Below are 23,640 nucleotides of genomic sequence, written 5' to 3' on the forward strand. Positions count from 1 at the left end.
TTTCTAACTAGCAATAACAAAAAGTGACTTTTTAAAAATACGTTTTCCTCTGAAGAGATATTTCTTTGTTTTTATCCTAATGACAAGAATAGTTAAAAAAAAAAAAAAAAAAAAAAGTTCTGCAAAAATTAACACATCTCAGGGCCGGCCCGGTGGCGCAAGCGGTTAAGTGCGCGCGCTCCGCTGTGGCGGCCCAGGGTTCAGCAGTTCGGATCCTGGGCGCACACCGACGCACTGCTTGTCAAGCCAATGCTGTGGTGGCGTCCCATATAAAGTGGAGGAAGATGGCCACGGATGTTAGCCCAGGGCCAGTATTCCTCAGCAAAAAGAGGAGGATTGGCATGGATGTTAGCTCAGGGCTAGTCCTCCTCACAAAAAAAAAAAAAATTAACACATCTCTCTCCCTTCCTGACCCAAGCTGTATAAAGTGTCATATAAAAGTAAGGTATTGGTTATTGGTCTGAAGACTATTTCAACTTAGACTTGTATATCCTTCTGCATCCAGAAGAGAATAGACTTAATGCTGTTCTTTCATACTCACTTTTAAAATCTGAATATGTTACTTTCATTTTAAAGCACAGAAAATCCACCTATAACATATTAGACACCAGTTAAAATCAGTATTTTCCCTCCTCCAAAATTTCAGTCCCAGTTCCTTATCTGAAGCCCTTGGGGCCAGTGGTATTTCAGAATTCAGATTTTAGGAAGGTAACACGGACATATACCACATACAGTCGACCCTCATTCACAGTAGTTATTTTCTATGAAGTCACCTCAAACGCTGAATGAGTGAACACAGAACCATTGCTCCTAGGAAAATATACACACACTTCTCATATAGATTATCATCCTGAAAACAACTCATCCTGGTAGATTCCATTTTCTTTATTTTACAAAAAAGAAAACAAGGTCGAGAAGCGTTTAGTGACCTGACTGAGGCCACCCCGCTAACAGTGCCAGATTTGGGTTCAAACCCTGTTCACTGGGCCCCAGCGCCTGAGCTTCCTGCACTGCACCGCACTGCCCTACCAGCTCCATCCTCCGGCTGTCTCTGGATGAGAGCTGCAACGGTGGGGCAGAGGGCCACCCTGGCGGACCGCAGCTGGGAAAGTGCAAGTCCAGTGACACAAGTTTTTTGCAGCTCTGCACACATCCACGAATGACTGCAAGTGCCGTTTACTGACTGGGGTTACAGACGGTTTAGCAAGTAGGCAAATTCACAAACACAGAATCCACGACTAATGAGGATCAACTGTATTACCCTAGAGGAGTCTGAGGTAACATCCCATAATCAAAACATTTTTTTAATAAAATGCTAAGTGTGATAAAGTCTACACATATCATCACATCAGGTCAGTTCAGGCCAGGTCAGGCTTTAGTGCAAAATAAGTTTTGCTGCCAAACTCAGGAAGAAAGTTAGTTTTCAGGACTTTTTTGGACTTCAGAATTACATTGTGAAAACAAAAAGAAAACCTTTCCATGGACTTTTTGGCACATTAAAAAGTCAAAAATACTGGACTTTCACAGGTATAGGACCATATAACTGGTGATGGGAATGAACGGCCCAAGGCAACTGCTTCAGTACAGAAGGCAAAAAAGACAGTAGAGGCTGCAGAGCAGCTGCAGGAACAAGGGGCCAGCACAGCGTCAAAGGGCAGCCCTTGCCGTCAGGGCCACCACCACGTGGCATCGAATCCATGCTCTGGACATGTCAGATGCAATTCCTTCCTCCACCCCATCCATCTCCTTTTCCCTTTCCAGCTGTTCCTTTTTTCCTCCTTCACTGTCTATGCCTCAGGACCATCTTGGCATCCAGAGATATTCCTTGAACCAACCATTCCAACACAAAATTGACCCTCTCTGAAAAACACAGGAAAGGAATTTATAATTAGGGTTAAAACCAAATGAATGCCTGTAACTTATATTTCAGAACTAAGATGTATTCTGAAAAATAATGGTGGCTGAACATGTCTTCTCAAGCAAAACCGTAAGACAGAAATACAGGAGAACAATAAAGGGTACCTAAGATAGAGAACCAATAAGGAAAAATAAAACCCATCATCTTCATCACTCTTAAAATAAAAAATAAAATCAAACTAAATAAACTTAATAAACCAGTAAGATCAGAAAGTTTCCATACCGAAGATATAAACTCTTCGTGGTCATTTATACTCTCAGAGACAGTGTCAGAAAAACTGGCTTCATTTGTATCTAGCACTGAAGGCAAAGACTGAGTTTTACACAGAAAGTTAGAAGGCAAAGAGATGGTGGAGCTGCAAGAGCTGATTTGAGGACTCAGGGGGCTGAGGACCCTGGACACGGGCTCTGTACTATCCGACGCTTGTCCTCTCGGAGAATGAAGGCCTGTTTTGTAGTGGTCAGTCTTTATTCCATCATGTCTGTGCTGGCCATGGGTTGGCCTGGATAGCAGATTAGAAAACAAAACAAAAATTGTTGCAACTTTTCTCTTTTAAAACAGAAATGTTGTACGAAGTTCGCTTAAAAATAAAGGAACAGGCTAACTAGTAAGGCTGTAATTTATAAAATGAGCAGCCCACTCAGACCAGATGTTCTTTTCATTCCGGCCCCAAATATCCAATCCCCACGGCCAGGCCTCTCCCCTCACACACTTACAATACAGCAAGGCAGACAAGCTGCCAGAGTAATCCAGAGTGGTCAGTGCTGGGCAGGGGAAGTACTGTGCACATAGGAAGGGCACCTCCCTTCATCTGGGGGTGGAGGTGGGAGTAGGCGTGAGGGCATCCCCAAAGGCTTTTGGTAGGAGAACATGTAAACCATATAGTAAGAGCTGAAGCCAGGAGGTTTTTCACCGAATGCTGACTTCTTACGGTAACAGCCTATAATTAATTGACCAAAAATACCAAAGAAGCTTCTTATAAAAAGCCAACTTCTGAAAAAAAAAATAAATAAATAAAATAAAATAAAATAAAATAAAAAGCCAACTTTTACTTCTTATAGGGCAAGTGGGGTTCGGGAGGTGGGAGGCATATACCTACACCCTGAGTGTCTAAACTAAAGCTTGACCAAGTGCTACATAACCCCCTTCACTTGTTAACCTGATAGCAGCAGATAGAGTAGTTTACTAGTGCACACTGTACTTCAGAATAAAACATAGAGTCCCTTGATGAAGAATTAATTTCTGTAAGTTAGAAATTATTCTCAAAGAAATGAGAATTATATTACAATGATACACATTTTAAACAAACTGTGAAGAAATTGTACTTGAACTCTGTATTCTTGAACTCAGGTGCTCTGCTGTGTGTTGGTTTAAAGATCCTGTCATGGTTTTTTTTGCACATCTGAGTAGAAATCTCCAGCTTAGATTTGGTATCCATCAAATCTTTCTGTAGTTGTTGATTTTCAGACACTAATTTATTTAATGCCTCAATATAATTCTCCTGGAGGTCTGCTAGTGAAATCTCTTTTGCCTAATAAAAAAGAATATTCAAGTCACGTAATTTGTATCAGAATACTTGCGAGATGTGACACTGCTGGTGGAAAAATCACATTTTTTTTAGTTGTAATTAGTTCACCTATAGCTTTACTTTGGAAAAAGTGAAGATTTGTTTTTGGTCCTTTTAAGACTAAGAGAGGAAAAGCGTTCTGTTTCTTACAGTAAATGGGACATGATAAAGCAGCATTCAAGTATCAGGTGGGAATTACTACTCTGAGCTGGTCTGAGTTCTGTGATCATAAATTTTATTGCTCTTCAATTCCAGGCGTTTCCTGGTAATACAGTACCTCAAAAAACAGTAGTCTGAACCATTTTTTTCTAATGACAAAATATTTTCATTAGCATTCTGAGAAACTATGGTAATCTTCTTCTGAGTTTAGTCTGATGTTTAGCTTGGTCTTTTCTATAAAGAATTTTCTGAAAATAAGCTGGTTGAGAGCGGTTTGACAGAGAAAATTGACCTAAAAACATGAACTTAAAATACGACCTCCTAACTATCTGTGTTCCAGTAGCGAAAATAAGTTATAAAATCCTTCTATAAGTTGTCACCGCCAAATAAAATCTCAAAAAAGAAAAAATTTGCAGTACATACGAGTTAAACTGTAAACTACTGTCAATTTTTTTAAATGTGGAAATAATTTATGTTGTCAGAGCTATTGCTTTTATTAAGATAATTAATTTTATTAAAATAGTTATTTAACCCACACATTCATTTGTAAAAGTAATTCTACCTTCCTAGGTGGTAAAATGCAAAAAGTTACTTTCTAATAATTATTTTTAATAGGTACATCATATTCACACTGTGTATAACTCAAAACCAGAGGAAGTTCAAACTGCTGACAGGATATTCACCAGCCAGAGTCTGATGTCATTAAATATACCTTTTTAAAAAAGGTAATGTTTGCCTTTGCTAGGTATCTTTTAAATTTTTCTCAGATTTATTATTTTATCAATAACAATTACAGATAAACGAATGTGAAAGATAATATAAAAACTGTACAGCAAGCACACATCTGGCTGTGTAAGGAAAGGACAGTAATACCACTGTTAGATGGAGGTTTCAGAAGAAATTAAGCCAAACAGAATCTCTGAACATAGTCTAGCTTACGCACCCGTGAGAGTTCCCAACTCTTAAATATGAACAGGTAATCACTGCACAAGATAAGATTCTCTCAGTCAGGTATTGCCAAATCCTGAGCCTTTTGAAGATTCTGTGGTGTAAATAAGATTGGTTCTTGGCTTTCTCCACTACTAGCTTACTATTGGCTTTACCACGGCATATAAAGTCATCTTCCTTCTATCCTTCTATCCATCCATCTTCCCCCATTACAAAATGTTTAGCTGTTGTCTCCTCTCCTATTTTTCCCATCCTTGTTGGTTTGCGCTTTTTAAAAAATCCTTTCATTATAGTTTTAGAGGGATCTGGGGAAGGAGCAAGATTAGATGCATACTTTCATCTGCCACCTTAAATTACAGCACAATATTTCATAGTATAGAAAGCAACAAATTAACCATCCCTCTACAGATTAACATTTAGTTTATTTCAAAATTTTGGCTATTAAACGAAACCAGGATCAAAATGAAAAGACAACCTACCAGCTGGGAGAAGATATTTGCAAATCATGAATCTGACAAGGGGTTAATCTGCATAATATATAAAAAACTCGCACAACTGAACAACAGAAAAACAAATAACCCAATCAAAAAATGGGCAGAGGATATGAACAGCCATTTTTCCAAGGAAGATATACAGATGGCTAAAAGGCATATGAAAAGATGTTCAACATCACTAATCATCACGGAAATGCAAATCAAAACTACACTAAGATATCACCTTACACCCGTGAGAATGGCTATAATCACCAAGACAAAAAATAACAAATGTTGGAGAGGATGTGGAGAAAAAGGAACCCTCACTCAGTGCTGGTGGGAATGCAAACTGGTGCAGCCTCCATGGAAAACAGTATGGAGATTCCTCAAAAAATTAAAAGTAGAAATACCTTATGATCCAGCTATCCCACTTCCGGGTATTTATCCAAAGAACTTGAAATCAACAATCCAAGGAGGCTTATGCACCCCTATGCGCATTGCAGGATTATTCACTATAGGCAAGACATGGAAGCAACCCAAGTGTCCATCAATAGGTGACAGGATAAAGAAGACGTGGTATACATATATACAATGGAATACTACTCAGCCATAAAAAAAAAAGACAAAATTGTCCCATTTGCAACAACATGGTTGGACCTGGAGGGTATTATGTTAAGTGAAATAAGCCAGAGAGAGAAAAACAAACACCACATGATTTCACTCGTACATGGAATGTAAACCAACACACGGACAGAGAGAACTGTATGGTGGTTACCAGGGGGAAGGGGGTTGGGGGGTGGGCACAAGGGGTGAAGTAGCGCATTTATATGGTGACTGACAAATAATAATGTACAACTGGAATCTCATAATGTTATAAACAATTATGACATCAATAAAAAAAATTTTGGCTATTGCAAACAACAATGAAATGACCATTTTTGCACATTTGCTCCTATAGTATGGGTTCTTTGAGAAAGCAAACTAATATGACTTTCTGGAGAACTATTCAGCAATGACTATCAAAATCAGAAATGCACATGACTCTGGAGTCCATAGGCTGTATATATTTACAAGTTTGATGGGTTTTGCTAAATTGTCCTCTAGAAAGGCTATATCAGTTCACTTTCTCATTAACAGAGCATGAAAGAGGCTGTTTCCCTATATCCTCGCCAACACTGGCTATATTAGTTTTTAAAAATCATTGTCAATCTAATTAGCAAAAGAATATTCATTTTGTTTTGACTATTAGGGAGGTTGAGCAGCTTTCCTTATTTACTGGATTTTTGTATTACTTCTATGAATTATCTACTTATGTCCTTTGCCCATTTTCTACTGGATTATCTTTTTATTATCTTTGTAGGAATTCATTATACATTAGTATTTTATATTAATCTTTTGTCTGTTTATAGATTGTTTTCCCTTAATCTCTTAAGTCTTTTTTTTTGTTTTTGTTTTTTTTTTTGGTGAGGAAGATGGGCCCTGAGCTAATATCCGTTGCCAATCTTCCTCTTTTGGCTGAAGATTAGCCCTGAGCTAACATGTGTGTCCATCTTCCTCTATTTTGTATATGGGATGCCACCACAGCATGGCTTGATGAACGGTGCATAGGTCTGCACCCAGGATCCAAACCTGTGAACCCCGGGCCGCTGAAGCAGAGCACATGAACTTAACCACTATGCCACCAGGCTGACCTCTTAAGTGTTTTTTTTTTTTTTTTTTGGTGAGGAAGATTGGCCCTGAGCTAACATCTGTTGCCAATCCTTCTCTTTTTGCTTGAAGAAGATTGTCACTGAGCTAACACCTGTGCCAATCCTCCTCTACTTTATATATGGGATTCATCGCTTGATGAACAGTGCATAGGTCCAAACCTGCAAACCCCAGGCCGCTGAAGCAGAGCGTGCAAACTTAACCACTATGCCACTGGGTCGACCCCCCTTTAAGTCTTTTTTTATGGGGTCTTTTGCCATCTAGAAATTTTACGTCGTAAAATTCCTTATGTTGTAAAACCCTTTATGGTTTCATGATGCTAAGAGAATCTTACCCTCCCAAAGATTATAAAAGTCATGCTCTATATTTTCTTTCAGTTGAAATAAAGTATTCATATAGCATTTGCACTTTCTCCCATCCCAGCCTCCATAATCCATAATTGTGAAATCAGAACTACTTGGGAGCAAATAGGGGCATTGCGTACCTGTGCATCTTTAGAGACACATAATCTCCGGAAGTACAGAACAAAAGAATTTCTACTATCTTGGGGCATTTGACCTACATGAAGAAAAGATGGGTCAGGGGCCGGCCCCGTGGCATAGCGGTTAAGTGGGCACGCTCCGCTGCTGGCGGCCCGGGGTTCAGATCCCAGGTGCGCACCGACGCACCGCTTGTCAGGCCATGCTGTGGCAGCCTCCCACATAAAGTGGAGGAAGATTGGCACAGATGTTAGCTCAGGGCCAGTCTTCCTCAGCTAAAAGAGGAGGATTGGCATGGATGTTAGCTCAGGGCTGATTTTCCTCACAAAAAAAAAAAAAAAAAAGAAAGAAAACATGGGTCAGAATAGATGGGTCATTTTGCAAATTATAAGAATTTTATAACAAAATAGTTAAAAGAACACTGACACTGTTTATGACTCACCGTTAGCTAATCACGTGCTCTCTGGTTTCACATAAGCTTGTATACATTTCTCATCCTCCCTATTGGATTACTCTCAATCTCTTAAGGGCAAGAATCCTATCTTCTTCATCCTTGTGTACATTACAACATCTACTAAAATGCTCTGAACATAAAAGATTCTAGAATATTTGATTAAATGAATTATATTTTATAGAAATATAATTAAAACTAAATTATTTAAAAGATAATATACTTTATAATGAAAAGATATTGTGAACATAATAATTACAATAACAATAACAGCATCTAACATTTATTGTGTACTTACTAAATGCCAGGCACTATGCTAAGCCCTTAAATACATTCTCCCTATTAAGAACACAGACTGTACATGTATTTTATCACATACATGATATAAAAAATATCCTCCAATTGCTGGAGCAGAGAATCATATTTTGCTCACTTCTATCATTGTCTTGACTTCGTTTTATTTGAAAGTTTCTGCAAAAGGATCATTCCATAGTTTGATCTGAATTCTCTCTTTACAATATCAATATTTACAAAGTGATTCTTTTAAAGGCCTGGATAGTAGAAAAACTTAAGTTTCCATTTACGTACCTCATGTAAACCCAATTTCAATTTCATCACCATTTCAGAAAGATGACGATTTTCTAACTTGACTGACTCCAGCTGATCCAAAATCTCCTGAGGGGAAAAGCAGAAAAAACATAACAAATAAATCAAATGCATCTTACAAAATTTTTGCACATGTAATTTCATTAGGCAAAGTTACATTCTTCATTGATACATACACAAATATTTTCTAAAAGGATTTTTTAAAAAGGTGTTTCAAGGGGCCGGCCCGGTGGCGCAGGCGGTTAAGTGAGTGCGCTCCGCTGAGGCAGCCCGGGGTTCACCGGTTCGGATCCCAGGCGTGCACTGACGCACTGCTTGGCAAACCATGCTGTGGTGGCGTCCCATACAAAGCGGAGGAAGACGGGCATGGATGTTAGCCCAGGGCCAGTCTTTCCTCAGCAAAAAGAGGAAGGATTGGCAGATGTTAGCTCAGGGCTGATCTTCCTCACAAAAAAAAAAAAAAAAAAGATGTTTCAAGATGAATTAACAGACATGTAATTAAACTATTATTCTAAGAAGATGAATCAGTTCACTGGTAAATCCCGAATCACTCTCCTGGTTAACCTCTTCTAACCTGGCTTCTACCTCCAACATCATGAGAATTGTACTCCTTTCACAATACAGTAACTTATTTTCAGTCCTCATTCTCCTTAGCTTTGGTCTTCAGGGAAAAGATTCACCCTGAGCTAACATCTGTTGCCAATCTTCCCTTTATTTCCCCTCCCCAAAGCCCCAGTACATAGCTGTATATCCTAACTGTAGGTCATTCTAGTTCTTCTATGTGAGCCACTGCCACAGAATGGCAACTGACAGACAGGTGGTGTGGTTCCACGACCTGGAAGTGAACCCAGGCTGGCAAAGCAGAGCGTGCTGAACTTTAACCACTAGGCCATGAGGGCTAGCTCTCTCCTTGGCCTTTTTGCTTGACAATTCCTACTTGAAGAGATTCCTGCCTTCTTGGCTTCCTGCTTCCTAAGTGAAAACTATCTTGTTTCTTTCCTTATTGCTACTTTTTTTTTTCAGCTCCACTCCAACACCTTTTTACCCTAAATGAGTAGTATCCTAAGTTTGGTTCAAGTCTCTGCTCTTCATATTCTACGCTTTCTCATATAATCTCTAAGCCCCTCAGGCTGTTTCAAATGCCAACTTCAAGCAAAGACTTCGAGCTCAATGTCTTACCCTGATTTTAATCTCGAACTCCAGGCCGTCTGTGGAATTGACTATTAGATATTTCCATATGAAATATCTTTATCTCAAACCAATGTCCCCTCCACCAGCTTCCCTATTTTGTGTACTTTTCATACAAATTCCTCATCCTCCCTAAACCTGCTCCCTATCTTTTCTCTATTTCACTAAAGAGCATCACTTTCCACTCAGTTGCCCAAACTGGCATTGAGTGACATCCTTCCTTAACTCTAACTTCTTCTCTCTATCAAACCAAACACAAAGTCCAGTCAATTTTACCAGCCAAATATCTCCAGAATTCATCCATTTCCCTCTACCACCCTTGCCCCCGCCTCAGGCCACCATCTTACTGCCGAAACAGCACCTGAGTGGTCTCTTTGTGTCCCTGCTTCTTCCTCATGTGACAACCACAGAGACCTTTTACCCTGCTTAAAGCTATTCTCTACTGACCTGAAGACAACACTAAACTCCTCCATGTGGTTGACAGGGCCCCTCAGGAGCTAGTCCCTGCTTTCCTGTCTCATCTCGGCCACTTGCCCCTGGTACTCTAGTCTATCACAAAGAACATGTCCCTCTCTCACCATACACCACAGAAATAGTCTCTTTACGTGTCTATATCTACTCTCACCTCCCCATCAAGCCTCACTAGAACGCTTGTTAACCAGCATACTCTGAGCCCAAAGCAGGTGTCTAATAAAAATTTACTGAATTAAATACTATGGAAATTATATTTTAAATAAATTCAATCTTCAAAAACAAACTTCAAATAAGAAGAGTTTTTGTTCAAGCTTCACCTTATGCTCTACTGCTTTTTCCTCTGCCTTTTGTAGCTCTGCTTTGAGTCGCTTTTCCATGTCAGAGGAAGAACTTTTGGTGGAAGCAATAGTGATATCTCGCTGATGTAACTCTCGAGTGAGCTGTGAGATCTCCATCTTCATTCCTTCTAGCGCAGAACTATAACTCTGTTCAGTCTGCAAAATCTGATCTTTCAGCTACAAAGAAACAGAAAGGAAAGCATGAAAAATTAAGAGAAAGCATGTCAATAAAAAAATATATTAAGGGCCAGCCCGGTGGCTTAGCGGTTGAGTGCGCGCGCTCCGCTGCTGGCGGCCCGGGTTCGGATCCCGGGCGCGCACTGATGCACGGCTTCTCCAGCCATGCTGAGGCCACGTCCCACATACAGCAACTAGAAGGATGTGCAACTATGACATACAACTATCTACTGGGGCTTTGGGGGAAAAAATAAATAAATAAATAAAATTAAAAAAATAAAAAATAAATAAAAAAATATATTAATAGTTAAAATAATAAGGTAATGTTTACCTTACCTCAAGACAATGAATTTTTTTCTAGATTAAATCTGCGGAAAATTAGCAATTTACCAAGTTGCATACCTGTGCTGAAGGTCAGATGGTTATACCCACAATCATTTATTAGATCTCAAAACAGTGAGAGATGGGTTATCCAAATGCTAAGAACCAGTATCAAAGTCCATGCACACATCATTTAGAGAACAGCACCTGTGACTTTCATTCTTTTTTTAGTTGCAAGTCTAAAAATTTTGCTTATATGGTTTCCTGATCCACACAACATAACAGAAAGATAAGAAGAAGAAAGGGGCTAGAAGCAATCTCAAAGAAGTGATTAAAAAAATAGGAGTCAACACACAGGACAGCCAGGGCCCACAATGTAGAGACGAACAGCTCTGCAGCCAATGAGAGTATTAATTAGACCACAGCACAGAAGAGGATACACAGCCATAACCATCTTTAGCCAATGCCAGCTCATATAATATCTTTTTGCAAGCAAGAAAGTATACACCTTTTAGAAAGCTTTTCATCAAAACACGTCTAAAATAAAGTTTTAGAGTTCAAGGGGGAAAGCTTCAATTATCTTGAAAATATTAATATGGCATCACTGAGGATGACCAAGAAAGACACTTTCCCTAAGAACATTCCAGGTGCTCGTCTCCTCCTGAATATCAAGTGGCCCTTTGGTCTACATATTTCTGTCATTAAAAATAACTCCTATAACCTCCCAGTCCACAGCTCAGTCCATAAACACATACAACTTTGTGATCCCAGGCATGCAGATTTTTACCTTCTTAATCTCTGCTCTGTACTCATTGTTATACACCTCCATCTTCTTCAATTCTTCATATTTTTCCATTAGTTCTTGGCTCAGCTGTTTACATGCTGCACTCACAGATTCCAAGCTGTATGACAAAAATAGGATCACAGATTTAAAGCAAAACAAAAACCCTGAAACCCACAAATGGAATTATCTAACTTACCTTCTTGATGTCCAAGAAATATCTTAGACACCACCTCTCACCCCAAATTAAAGCTCATTTCCAATTTCCTTATTAGAGGCAGCTAAATTCGATTCAAATTTTGAAGTTACCTTTGATTTCTGTGTTTACCTATCATCATTCCTTCCCTTTAAAATTTAACTGGTCACCAAATTCTAAAGATTACAGCAATTTAGCTAATTTTTCTCTCTAGTTGTACGGGAGCTGCCATCATAATCTCAATCTTTACTAGACTTAATTACAATTCCACCCTACACACAGCTGCCAGAATAATCTTCTTTAAAGAGTTTCCAACTTGTCACCCTTACTTAAGAATCAATCTCTCACCAGATAGAAGAACCTCAGGGGCACCACACCTCTCTTATCTCACTGCTCATTTCTACTAATAAAACCTTTTGCTTCCAAATCGATAGGCTTTTCTGTCTGCCATGTGCCATTTGCTATGCCTGACTTCTTGTCTCTTCATACACCAACCCCTTGAACACACAGCACCTTCCCCTCCCACCTGGCAGTGGATGGTCAACACCCTTTCAAGAATCAGATCAGCATTCACCTGACACAACCACCCCGACCCTCATCCCCCTAATCATCTTAAATAGAGTTTATTTTTAATTTATACAGCTTGAATGTACAAATTTCCTAGAATTTTCTACTTTAAATTGCTCTCAGGCCTTGTAATGTGTATATTTTGTCTCTCAAACTACAAATTCTATGATTAACATAAGGTCTTTTACGTCTTATCTCCCTCCAACCTTGCCTATCATTCCCTCAGCCCCTATATCCTCCGGTTCTAGACTGTTCAATAAATGCTTACTAACCACCTAGACAGTTTTACCAACATAGTCAACTCACCAGGTAAGCTATCATTCAAAAATACCATCTTTGTAATACAACAACACAAACACAATTATTTAAATTCTTCCACTTCCTGTTTTAAGGAACACTTTGTTCAAACTGAACAACACAAACTGTCTAAAAGGGTTCCTTTTTCTACTTGCCTTTTTTTTTTTTTTTGGTGAGGAAGATCGGCCCTCAGCTAACATCTGCCAATCCTCCTCTTTTTGCTGAGGAAGACTGGCCGTGGGCTAACATCTGTGACCATCTTCCTCCACTTTATATGGGACGCCGTCACAGCATGGCTTGACAAGCGGTACGTCAGTGCGTGCCCGGGATCCGAACCGGTGAACCCCGGGCCGCCGCAGCAGAGCGTGCGCACTTAACCGCTTGCACCAACCGGGCCAGCCCCTCTACTTGCCTTTTGATACAAAAAAAATAATTTTTTAAAGCCATTGTTTTATTACTGAACACTGGTGTTTGTATACCTTTATTCCAATATTACCTATTTCTAAAAATCCTAGAATGTTCATTTATTTGGTACTTACTATGTGATTATAATGTGTCAAATAACGAGAGAGAGAAGAAAAATCAGAGATAATCTTGTCCTATCTACAGATGGGAAAATGGGGGCCTAAGGAAGCTAAGGTGTCCAAGGTCACACTGGAAATCAGAAACAAGAGGCATGTCTTCAGAGCCTAATGAGAGCACAGTACATACACGTACAGCACAAAACATACATACATGTAAAAGTTTACTAAAAAGCCAATCAATGGAAGATCTACGATAAAAACGTAATTTTAGTTCTAATGTCAAAAAGGAATAATAAGCTTCATTTTATTCAATCCTAAGTGTGAATATATACCTCAGTAACGATAATCAAGAGTATCTTAAGTATTCCAAAGTGAAAAAGAAATAAAGCAAAAACTGTGTGTGTGTATGCATGTCTATTTCATATATAAAGAAAATACTTAGTGGTTTCCAAAAACAGAAAGAAAAGTAAAAACAAAAAATGTATTACTTAAAGATAAGTTTTAAAGGGTAAAGTGACAATTATTCTGTTGTTTGTTTGCCTAAAGACTATTAGTTTATATATTTCATCTTTTACACACAGAAAATGTTAGTGTACGAATAATCATGATTCATGTTTTAAACAAAATATGAAACTTCTCAGTCAAAAAGTTTAGAGGTATGACAAACAAAAGATGTTCCCAAGTACGACAAGGACGCAAGTGAGCTGGGCGTGGTACAGCATGAGCCAGGGTTCAGTCAGCACCCAAGAAGTAGCAGCAGCACTCAGAGCAGGAGGAAGGCGTACCACGCGGGCTGTGTGACCTGGCCCAGAGCAGTTCCAGCGAGGCGGCTGGTAGAGGGGAAAGCCTGATAGAAGCGGTTCCACATCGCTTCACCGAGGTAAAGAAGCAGAGACAGTCAGTACAGACAACTTCTTTGAAGAATTTGGTTTTGAAGGAGAGCAGAGAAATATGGAAGTAACTTGACAGGGATATAGGATTAAAGGAAAGTTTTAATTTTTTTCCCAAGACGGGAAATACTAAAGCATATTTTATACCACGGGAAATGATTTAGCAGCAAGAAAGAACTTTATGACGTAAAAGAAAAAAAAAACTGTAGAAACAGTACACAAGTAGAGTCCTAGGAGCACAGACATGTCATCCATCAATTCACCCACTGTTAACAGATGATGCATAGAGGCAGGCGGACTGGTAGATTTGGTGGAAGAAAGATTGGGAAGCTCTCCTTTAATTGCTTGTTTTATCAATGGAATAAGAAGTTGGGCCATTTGCAGATACTAGAGAAAAAAACTTATTTTTTCACTAAGACTATTATGTTAGTTTACTTTATCAATATGACGATGAAAAATCATTTTTTAAACTTGAATTTTTATTTTTTTAATTTTTTTTGGTAAGGAAGATTGGCCCTGAGCTAACATCTGTGCCAGTCTTCCTCTACTTTTGTATGTGGGACACCATCACAGCATGGCTTAATGAGCAGTGTGTAGGTCCGAGCCAGGGATCTGAACCCGCAAACCCCAGGCCACCGAAGCAAAGCATGTGAACTTAACCACTATGCTACCAGGCCGGCCCTAAACTTGAACATTTTTAAAAAGTGTATATAATCATCTACCTGCCTTCCAAACGAGTCACCTCTGCCTGCAGAAGTTCTTCACTTGTATGGGTAAAATCCAGCTGGGAGAGCACAAGGTCTAAGTCCCCCTGCCCTTGAGAGGGGTACCTCCTTTCTGCCTGAGACTCCTCCAGTGACCTGTGAAAGGACACAGGATGTTAAAGGCCTTTTATCTTTGCAAACAAAAATAACGCACAACCAGTTCATATTTCGCTACTGTTTTTGGTAATGAAACTCCTTGGAACTCTTCACTTTGTCGCCTGCTTTACAAAAGGAACACTGGGAGAGTCAAGGGGCAAGAGATAATGCTTCTCAAAAAAGTCAGCAGCAGTTTACTCCTTTCTCAACTGGAATTTGGCCTGTTTTTCAAGGGAAAAAGACGAAACGACAAAAATCACTTTTTGACACTTGATAGCTTGAGTCAAACTGAAAAGTTACAGGAGAGTTCTGGCAAGAACAGAAATGTGCTCCACAAGACTTAAATCAAGCAAAGGAACATAGCTCCTTTCTTTACTTTCCACTATAAATCTCACAGCAATAATTCATATAGAGAAATAAAATCAGTTTTAGGAATTTTTTTAAAAGGGCTATCTCAATAGCTGCTTGTTGATGATATTGATGATAAGCAGCTACTAATCACGACTTATTCTACCAAGGCAGAGAGGCCTCCAGGAGATGCGGACTACTATTCCTTTCACGTTTGAAGTTTCACCAAGGGTTGGATTGACCAAGGGGTTTCCAATTTTCTAAATATCAGAGTGTCTTGGTTACAGACACAAACAGGAGGCAGAAAAAATTAAACACAAATTTTTTTAACACTATAAAAATTTAACTCAGAAATTAAAACTAAAAAAGAAAACCCATAATATGATCAAACACAAAATTATGAATATGTAATATTAAAACTGGTGCTTAATGCCAAACCACCAAGTGGCTAAGATTAATAGTATTTCAGACTAAATACACCTTATGGCCTCTACTGCGTGTTTAGTGTCAGCTGCCTTTAATTTTGCTTGTAGCTTCTCCTTCTGCATTCTTTCCTCACGGATGCAATTTTCTTGAGACTGAAGAGTTGCCTTCAATTCTCTCTTTTCTTCCTGAAGAAACTGCAAAATACTCAGAAAAAAGTCAGATGTTACTACAATTTTTCTATTTCATGAGAAAAGGAAGCCATAGAATCAGACTGTTTAAGTTATACAACAGACACAATATTAATAAGGCTATCAATATCTGATCTACTGGCTACAGAGCAGAGAAGAAACCACAGATTTTAGAACCTAATTCTAAGTTAATTATTCTCTCTTGAAACACGCATACACACATTTCCCCAATTATAGTCATTTTAAAACACACCTCTAACAGTTTTTCAGATTCTCTCAATTTTTCTTCTTTTTGCCGCTGCTCTTGCATAACAGTCACGTTAGTTCCAACCAAGTCGTTGACCCTCATGGTGAGGCGCTCTATTTCCAACTCATTGGCACAGATAGTGTCATTGGCCCGCTCCAGCTTACTGCTCAGGTGCTGAATTTCCGACTGGCTGGACAGCTCCACAGACTCTAACTTCTGTTTCCGATTGGCAAGCTGAGCCTAGAAACACACAGATTACCAATAGGTAAAAGTGAAATGGTAAAAGAATAATCAATGAATAAGGAAGACTAAAATGAAATTGAGTTTTACTTCTATAAAAATATAAAGGATTGGCTCATTAAAAATATATAATAACCCATTCATGATTTAAAAAAACCCTCATGATAAAAACTAGGAATAGACGGGAACTTTCTCAACTTGATAAAGACTATCTACAAAAACCATATAGCTAACATCACACTTAATGGTGAGAAACTCAAAGCTTTCCCACTAAGATCAGGTACAAGGCAAGGATGTCCCCTCTCACCACTCCTTTTTAACATCACACTAGATATCCTTGTTAATGCAATAAGGCAAGAAAAGGAAATAAAAGGTAAAGAGATTGGGAAGGTAGACATAAAACTGTCTACTGTCTTTATTCACAGATAACATGATTGTCTATGTAGAAAACCTCAAAGAATCAACAAAAAAACCTCTTGGAATTAATAAGCAATTATAGCAAGGTTGCAGGATATAAGGTTAGTATACAAAAACTCTATCACTTTCCTATATACCAACAATGAACACATTGGAATTTAAACTAAAAACACAATACCATTTACATTAACACCTAAAAAAAATTAAATACTTAAGTATAAATCTAACAAAATATGTACAAGATCTATACAAAGAAAATTACGAAACTCTGATGAATGAAATCAAAGAAGAACTAAATAAATGGGGAGATAGTCAATGTTCATAGATAGGAAGACTTAATAGTGTCAACACGTCAGTGTTTCCCAATGTGATCTATGGATTCAACACAATCTCAATTAAAATCCCAGAAAGTTATTTTATGGATATCAACAAACTGATTCTGAAGTTTACATAGAGAGGCAAAAAACTCAGAAGAGCCAATGCAGTATTGAAAGAGAAGAACAAAGTTGGATGACTGACACTACCTGACTTCAAGACTAACTATAAAGCTACAGTAATCAAGACAGTGTAGTACTGGTGAAAGAATACACAAATAGATCAATGGAACAGAACAGAGAGCCCAGAAACAGACCCCCATAAATATAGTCAACTGATCTTTGACAGAGGAGCAAAGGCAATAAATAGAGCAAAGACAGTCTCTTCAACAAATGGTGCTGGAACAACTGGACATCCACATGCAAAAAAAAAAACAAATCTATTCAAAGACCTTACACCTTTCAAAAAATTAACTCAAAATAGATTATAGACTTAAATGTAAAATGCAAAACTATAAAACTCCTGGAAGATAACACAGGAGCAAACCTAGATAACTTTGGATATAGTGAAGCCTTTTGCCTTTTTAGATATAACACTAAAGACACGATCCCTGAAAGAAATAATTGATAAGCTGAACTTCACTAAAATTAAAAACTTAATGTCAAGAGAATGAGAAGACAAGCCACAGATTGGGAGAAAATATTTGCAAAAGACACACCTAATAAAGGACTGTTATACAACATAAAAAAAGAACTCTTACAACTCAACAATAAGAAAACAAACCACTCCCAAAAAATAGGCCAAAGACCTGAACAGGCATCTCACTAAAGAAGATATATGGATAGCAAATAAACATATAAAAAGATGATCCATGTCATCACGGAAATGCAAATTAAAACAACAATTATACAGCTATTAGGATGGCCAAAATCTGGAACAATGACCACACCAAATGCTGGCGAGGATGTGAAGCAACAGGAACTCTCACACATTACTGGTGGGAATGCAAAATGATACAGCCATTTTGGAAGACAGTTTGGTGTTCTCTTACAAAAGTTAATATACTCTTACCATACGACCCAGCAATTGCGCTTCTTGGTATTTACCCAAAGGAGCTGAAAATGTATGTCCACACAAAAACCTGCACATGGATGTTTACAGCAGTTTTATTCAGAACTGCCAAAACTTGGAAGCAACAAAGATGTCCTTCAGAAGGTGAGTGGATAAACAAACTGTGGTATGTCCAGACAATGACATATTATTTAGTGCTAAAAAGAAATGAGCTATCAAGCCATGAAAAGACACGAAGGAACTTTAAATGCATATTACTAAGTGAAAAGGCTACAGTATATATGATTCCAACTATAAGACATTTTAGAAAAGGCAAAACTATAGAGACAATAAAAAGATCAGTAATTATAGTGACAGGGGTGGGGGGAGATGAATAGGCAGAGGACAGAGGAATTCTAGGGCAGTGAAAATACTCTGTGTGGTATTATAAATGATGGATATATGTCATTATACATTTGTCCAAACCCATAGACTCTATAACACCAAGAGTGAACCCTAAGGTAAACTATGGACTTTGGGTGATTATGATGCATCAACATAGGTTCACCCTTGGTAACAAATGTACCATTCTGGTGAGTGATGTCGATAATGGGGAGGCTGTGCATGTGTGGGAATACACAGAAAATCTCTGTGCCTCCCTCTCAATTTTGTTGTAAACTTAAAACCGCTCTAAAAAAATAAAGTCATAAATACATATATATAATAAATATCTTGAGAAGGAGGGATAAGAAAAGAATTGAGAAAGTAAAGGGATTCCTCAGGAGAAGAGATCCCTCCCATCTACTGAAAAGACAGCTGCATTATTCTATCCACTTACTCAGAAGTTTAAGTGCACCCAGGAGTCATCATGCAGGAAAACTGGATTTATCTCCCATTCAAAATATAGGAAATAGGAACTATAATGCATTATTGTATTTCTTATGAAAGTTCAGAAATTAAAATTTATTTTAAATCACTAAACTTCTTAAATTTGCAGGTCAAATTTTCCCCTCTCCCTACCACAAAACATGTTGCATGTAGTTGATTATTCTGTTTTAACATTCTTTTCAGATATATTATACACATACATATTCAGATGATTCAAACTGACCACAAAATGTTTAAATTGGGGAGGGTGGGGCGTGGGAGGAAGAGAATTGTGGAAGTTTGTTCCTTGAAGAAAAAGGTGCTTGGAGTGGAGGACGGATTAGTTCTTGTCATCAATTTTTGGACATTCCTTGAGCTAAAAGATTTAACCAAATATAGTGCATCTCAAACTAGTTTCTTTCAATGATGTACCTACTGATTGCTAAACCAATTTGACAACAGTCTTATAGACTTGTAATATATAGTTCCTGCAGACTTAGATAATTTTTAGGCTATGTATCCCAGCTATACCAGTTTTTAGCTCCCACCTTCCTAGTTTTTTACAAGTTTTAATCCAGCATCTGATAGGTACTTCATCCACACACTGAAGATGGACATAAATCATCTTAAAAGTAAAACTCTTATTCTAACTATTTTTAAAAGGTAAAGATACACAATTTTATTTTAGAAATTAAAGTGGAAATGTCTCTGGGAACTCTATCTGCTGCAGATTTAAAGATTTTATTGTACACAGTACAGGGCCAAATCCTATACTGTGGTCACATAAACTAGATGGTCAATAATGCCTGTAAGCCACAGAGAGGGTGGCTGGAGAAAGGCAAAGAGACAGACAATACTGTTTGTATAAATTACAGATCAAGATTCTGGTGTAAAAACTCAAACTTTTTTTTACCAGATTCCTACAATAGTATGAAAGAAAAACATCAAATAGGTTTAGATCCACAAGAGTAATTGCCAAGCATGCAATTGTCTCCAAACTTTTAAAGTACAATATGAACTTTTTTTTTTCCAAGAGGAAATTTTATACAGAATCCTGTGCAGAATAAATAATTGAAGAGACTGGGTGAGAGTGAGAAGGAGAAAAGGGCTGGAACCCGGCTTGCTGAACCTCTCCAACCCACCTTAACCTGCACAGCAGCCCTGGGGCTTGGCAGAATACAGCTAAAACCACTGTCCAATGGACACTCAGGATGAAAGGCAACACATAATTGCAAAACACTAGCATTGTCTTTTTAACAGTGCAATAGCTATGTAATACTCTTCAATTCAAATTTGTGATCTTAAAGTAAACTCAATGTTGAAGTTACTTACACCAGTTTAACCAAGGAGTTTAGATTTGATACTTAAAAACTAACCAACTTCTTAGCTTTAAGAATCAAGAACATAGCCTTCTTTATTGATTCACTAGTTCAGTCACACAAAAATAAACAGTGTTTTTAAGCATAGTGAAAAGTACATAATCATCCCAAGTGCAAATTCTAAATTTTCACCAACTAGAATTCATACACTAGGCCTGTGCTGTGCAACATGGCAGTCACTGGCCACATGTGGCTAGCGAGCATCTGAATTGTGGCTAGTCCAAACTGAGATGTACTCAAAGTGTAAAAATACACACTGGATTTCAAAGACTCAGTTAAAAAAATAAAAATGTAAATGCTGTCATCATAATATTTTTGATATGTTGGGTTAAATAAAATATACTAATTCCACCTGTTTCTTTTTACTTTTTTAATGTGACTGCTAGAAAAATTTAAACTACATATGTGACACATTATATTTCTATTGGACAGAGCTGCACAAGAATATCTCAAGAATACCTCTTCCAATACTAAGCAAGTCACAAATAATCATATATCCTACTTATAAAATAATGAGTATCTGTCTTAAACATCTGGCATTGGAGGTATTTTAAGGCTAATATATTTTTCAAACCTTTGTTCTTTTTGCACTAACCACTACTACTAATTTTTTGAACCAGAAACCAGAACTTCCTCTCATTAATCTAACATACAGCATTCTAACTATTCTACTGGAATGGGTGGAATTCTACGGACAACCCAAATCACAGATGGTTAAAAGTGAAGAGGTGGTTATAAGTGAAGAAATAATTAAGAAGGCAATTTACATCAGGGAGATGAAATAAAAGCCAAGGGTGGGTAGCTAATGTGTGAGAGCAGAGCAAGCAAGAGGCCAGGGGTGGGGGTTGAAGTCGAATCCTCCTCTGGCCTTGTGGTACCTAGCTTCGTGGTACGTAATCCTGATGCTTCAAGGAAATGCCTTTCCTAGATAGAGAGATTACTGAGAACAATGTGATACGAAGCAACAAGGGTTTTTTTAATTTTCCAAAGGATCCCAGCGTGAAGCTACGGCCACTGCAGGCTTCAGTCTTTACCAAGATCCCCATCATTGTCAACTCCGAAGGCATCAATGCAGGCCACAGCCTTGTAGCATCTCCAGGAGGTAGCAGCTTAAAGAGCCCATTAAGAGTACAGCTCCCAGTAAGACTCTCTTATCTCTCTTGTGACTGTGTCACCATAAACTTTAAACAGTAGGTTTGAGCCAATTCAGTTAACTCTGATAATTCCACCAAAACATCAGATTAACTTTTGAGTTAGCATCATCTTTTCTTCGTAAGTTGTGATAGGAAACTGGTGCTTTTAAAAATATAATATGTATTTATACTTATAAATATAAATATATATATAATAGAACAGTGGATTTACAACTAACTTGAGTAATATCTTACAGCTCATCTAAATATTTCAAAAGGAAAACATATATAATGCAACCTCTACTTTTCTCGCATACCATTTATCAGCTAAATATTTTACACTTTGTGCTGGCTTAATATTTTAATTTTTATCAAATGTCCTTAATGTTCTCTAAGATTTCTCTGAATATTTCCTTTTCACACTTGTATTATTTGGACAAAAGAGAAAGTAGCAAGTGATTCCTTGCCCTTCAAACAGAAATGACCCAATGTTTTAGTGACCAACTCCATCCTTTTCCTGTGCTTATATAACCATCATTCTGTCACTGCATCTAATAATGTCACGTTGTTTAACAACTGTAATTTTTAACATAATACCTTTTAATATTTGATAGAATAAACATCCCCCTTACTCTGCTTTTAAAAATTGTTGCCTAGTACCACTCATTTATCCTTCCATATGAATTTTAGAATCATTCTGTCAAGTTCTCAAAATGTAACAGTCAATAATTATGTGGATAACCATTTGGAAAAAAACAAATTTAGATCTCTATCAAATACTTTACACCAAAATAATTCAGATCAAACATATAAAAAAGAAATTATAAAGCATTAGAAGAAATCTTGGCTTAGGTAAGCCTTTATAGTATGACATCAAAGATAGAAACCCTAAAGAAAAAATTAATAGAATTAAGCAATTCTAAATAATTGTTTATAAAGCAATTATATTTCCATAAAAACTACTAGGCAAAATTAAGGTAAACTGGGAAAATACACACAATTGCAACAAAACAGCAAGGGGTTAGTATACTTAATGTATGAAGAGCTCTTTCAAAAGAGTAAAATATAAATATCCTAAAAGGAAAACGAGCAAAGGACACAAACAATTTACAGAAGAACGGAAATGGCCATAAGCAGATGAAAAAATGCCCAACCTCATTCATAATTAAAGAAATGCAAATTAAAACAAACAATTGGATATCATTTTTCTCACCTATCAGATTGGCAAAGACAAGCCTAAAAGTAGGGGAAATAAAAAGAAATAATAGTGACCAAGATTGGGAAAGTGTGAGGAAATGGACATTCTCAAATATTGCTGGCGAAAGTCTGTATCAATATATCTTTGGAGAGTACTTTGACAATATACATTAAAATCTTTAAGAATGCACAACTACTGTGATGCAGTAATTTGACTTCTAGGACCATTTCCTAAGAAAATAAATGGACATATACTCCTAAATGTTTATTTATGGATGTTCTCTCAAGCACTATTTACAAGAGTGAAAAAGTAAAAAACCAAATGTTCTACAATAAGGGACTGGTTACATAAATTATGGTACATATAATGGTAGACTGGACTTCTATGCAATCATTATGATTACACATTTGTGGACATGTCATATTTAAAAAGAAAAATTTTTAAACTTGTGAAAATTAAATAAAATACTGTGTTATAAAGTGCTTGGCATAGTGCCCATCACATAGTAAACACTCTACATTTTAAAATTATGTTTTATGGAAATTTTCAAACATAAACAAATATAGAGAATAAGATGAACTCATACATATTCATCACTTAGCTTCAATAATTATCAAAATTTTGCCATTCTTGGTAATATTTAGTTTGTAACTATCCCTCCCTTCCCATACACACACATACCATGTTTTTCTACCAAATGTACATGAATGCAATGTACACTGTATATAAGCATATAAAAAGTTGGAAGAAATTTACACCAAAATGTTAACCATGGTAAATTTCTCAACTATGGAATTATGGGTGATTTTAATTCTCATTTCATCTACATTTTCTCATTTTTCTAAAATAAACATGTATTATGTAATATTAACAGCTGACTAAAGAAAAGAACTCAAGCAAATATATGGCAC

General features: G+C 37.4%; 1 protein-coding gene across 8 annotated transcripts in view; it reads right to left on the reverse strand.

The window, feature by feature from the left end:
- The window catches only part of CEP63 (centrosomal protein 63), a 58,867-nt gene that overhangs the window by 6,649 nt on the left and 28,578 nt on the right, over positions 1–23,640 (reverse strand). For 7 of the 8 annotated variants that reach the window (XM_087430538.1, XM_014789430.2, XM_014789425.2 and 4 more), the window contains 8 exons: positions 16,137–16,370; positions 15,750–15,889; positions 14,784–14,921; positions 11,594–11,708; positions 10,288–10,485; positions 8,291–8,377; positions 3,244–3,449; positions 2,141–2,420 (listed from right to left, as the gene is read on the reverse strand). In XM_087430538.1, coding sequence (XP_087286664.1) covers positions 2,141–2,420; positions 3,244–3,449; positions 8,291–8,377; positions 10,288–10,485; positions 11,594–11,708; positions 14,784–14,921; positions 15,750–15,889; positions 16,137–16,370 — 1,398 coding nt within the window. The remainder of the gene's footprint in view (positions 1–2,140; positions 2,421–3,243; positions 3,450–8,290; positions 8,378–10,287; positions 10,486–11,593; positions 11,709–14,783; positions 14,922–15,749; positions 15,890–16,136; positions 16,371–23,640) is intronic. The other variant, XM_087430539.1, reaches the window with a different exon arrangement.

This window comes from Ceratotherium simum, chromosome 5 (assembly GCF_057802395.1).
Source record: "Ceratotherium simum simum isolate JZ-2026a chromosome 5, ASM5780239v1, whole genome shotgun sequence".
Taxonomy (NCBI): Eukaryota; Metazoa; Chordata; class Mammalia; order Perissodactyla; family Rhinocerotidae; genus Ceratotherium; species Ceratotherium simum.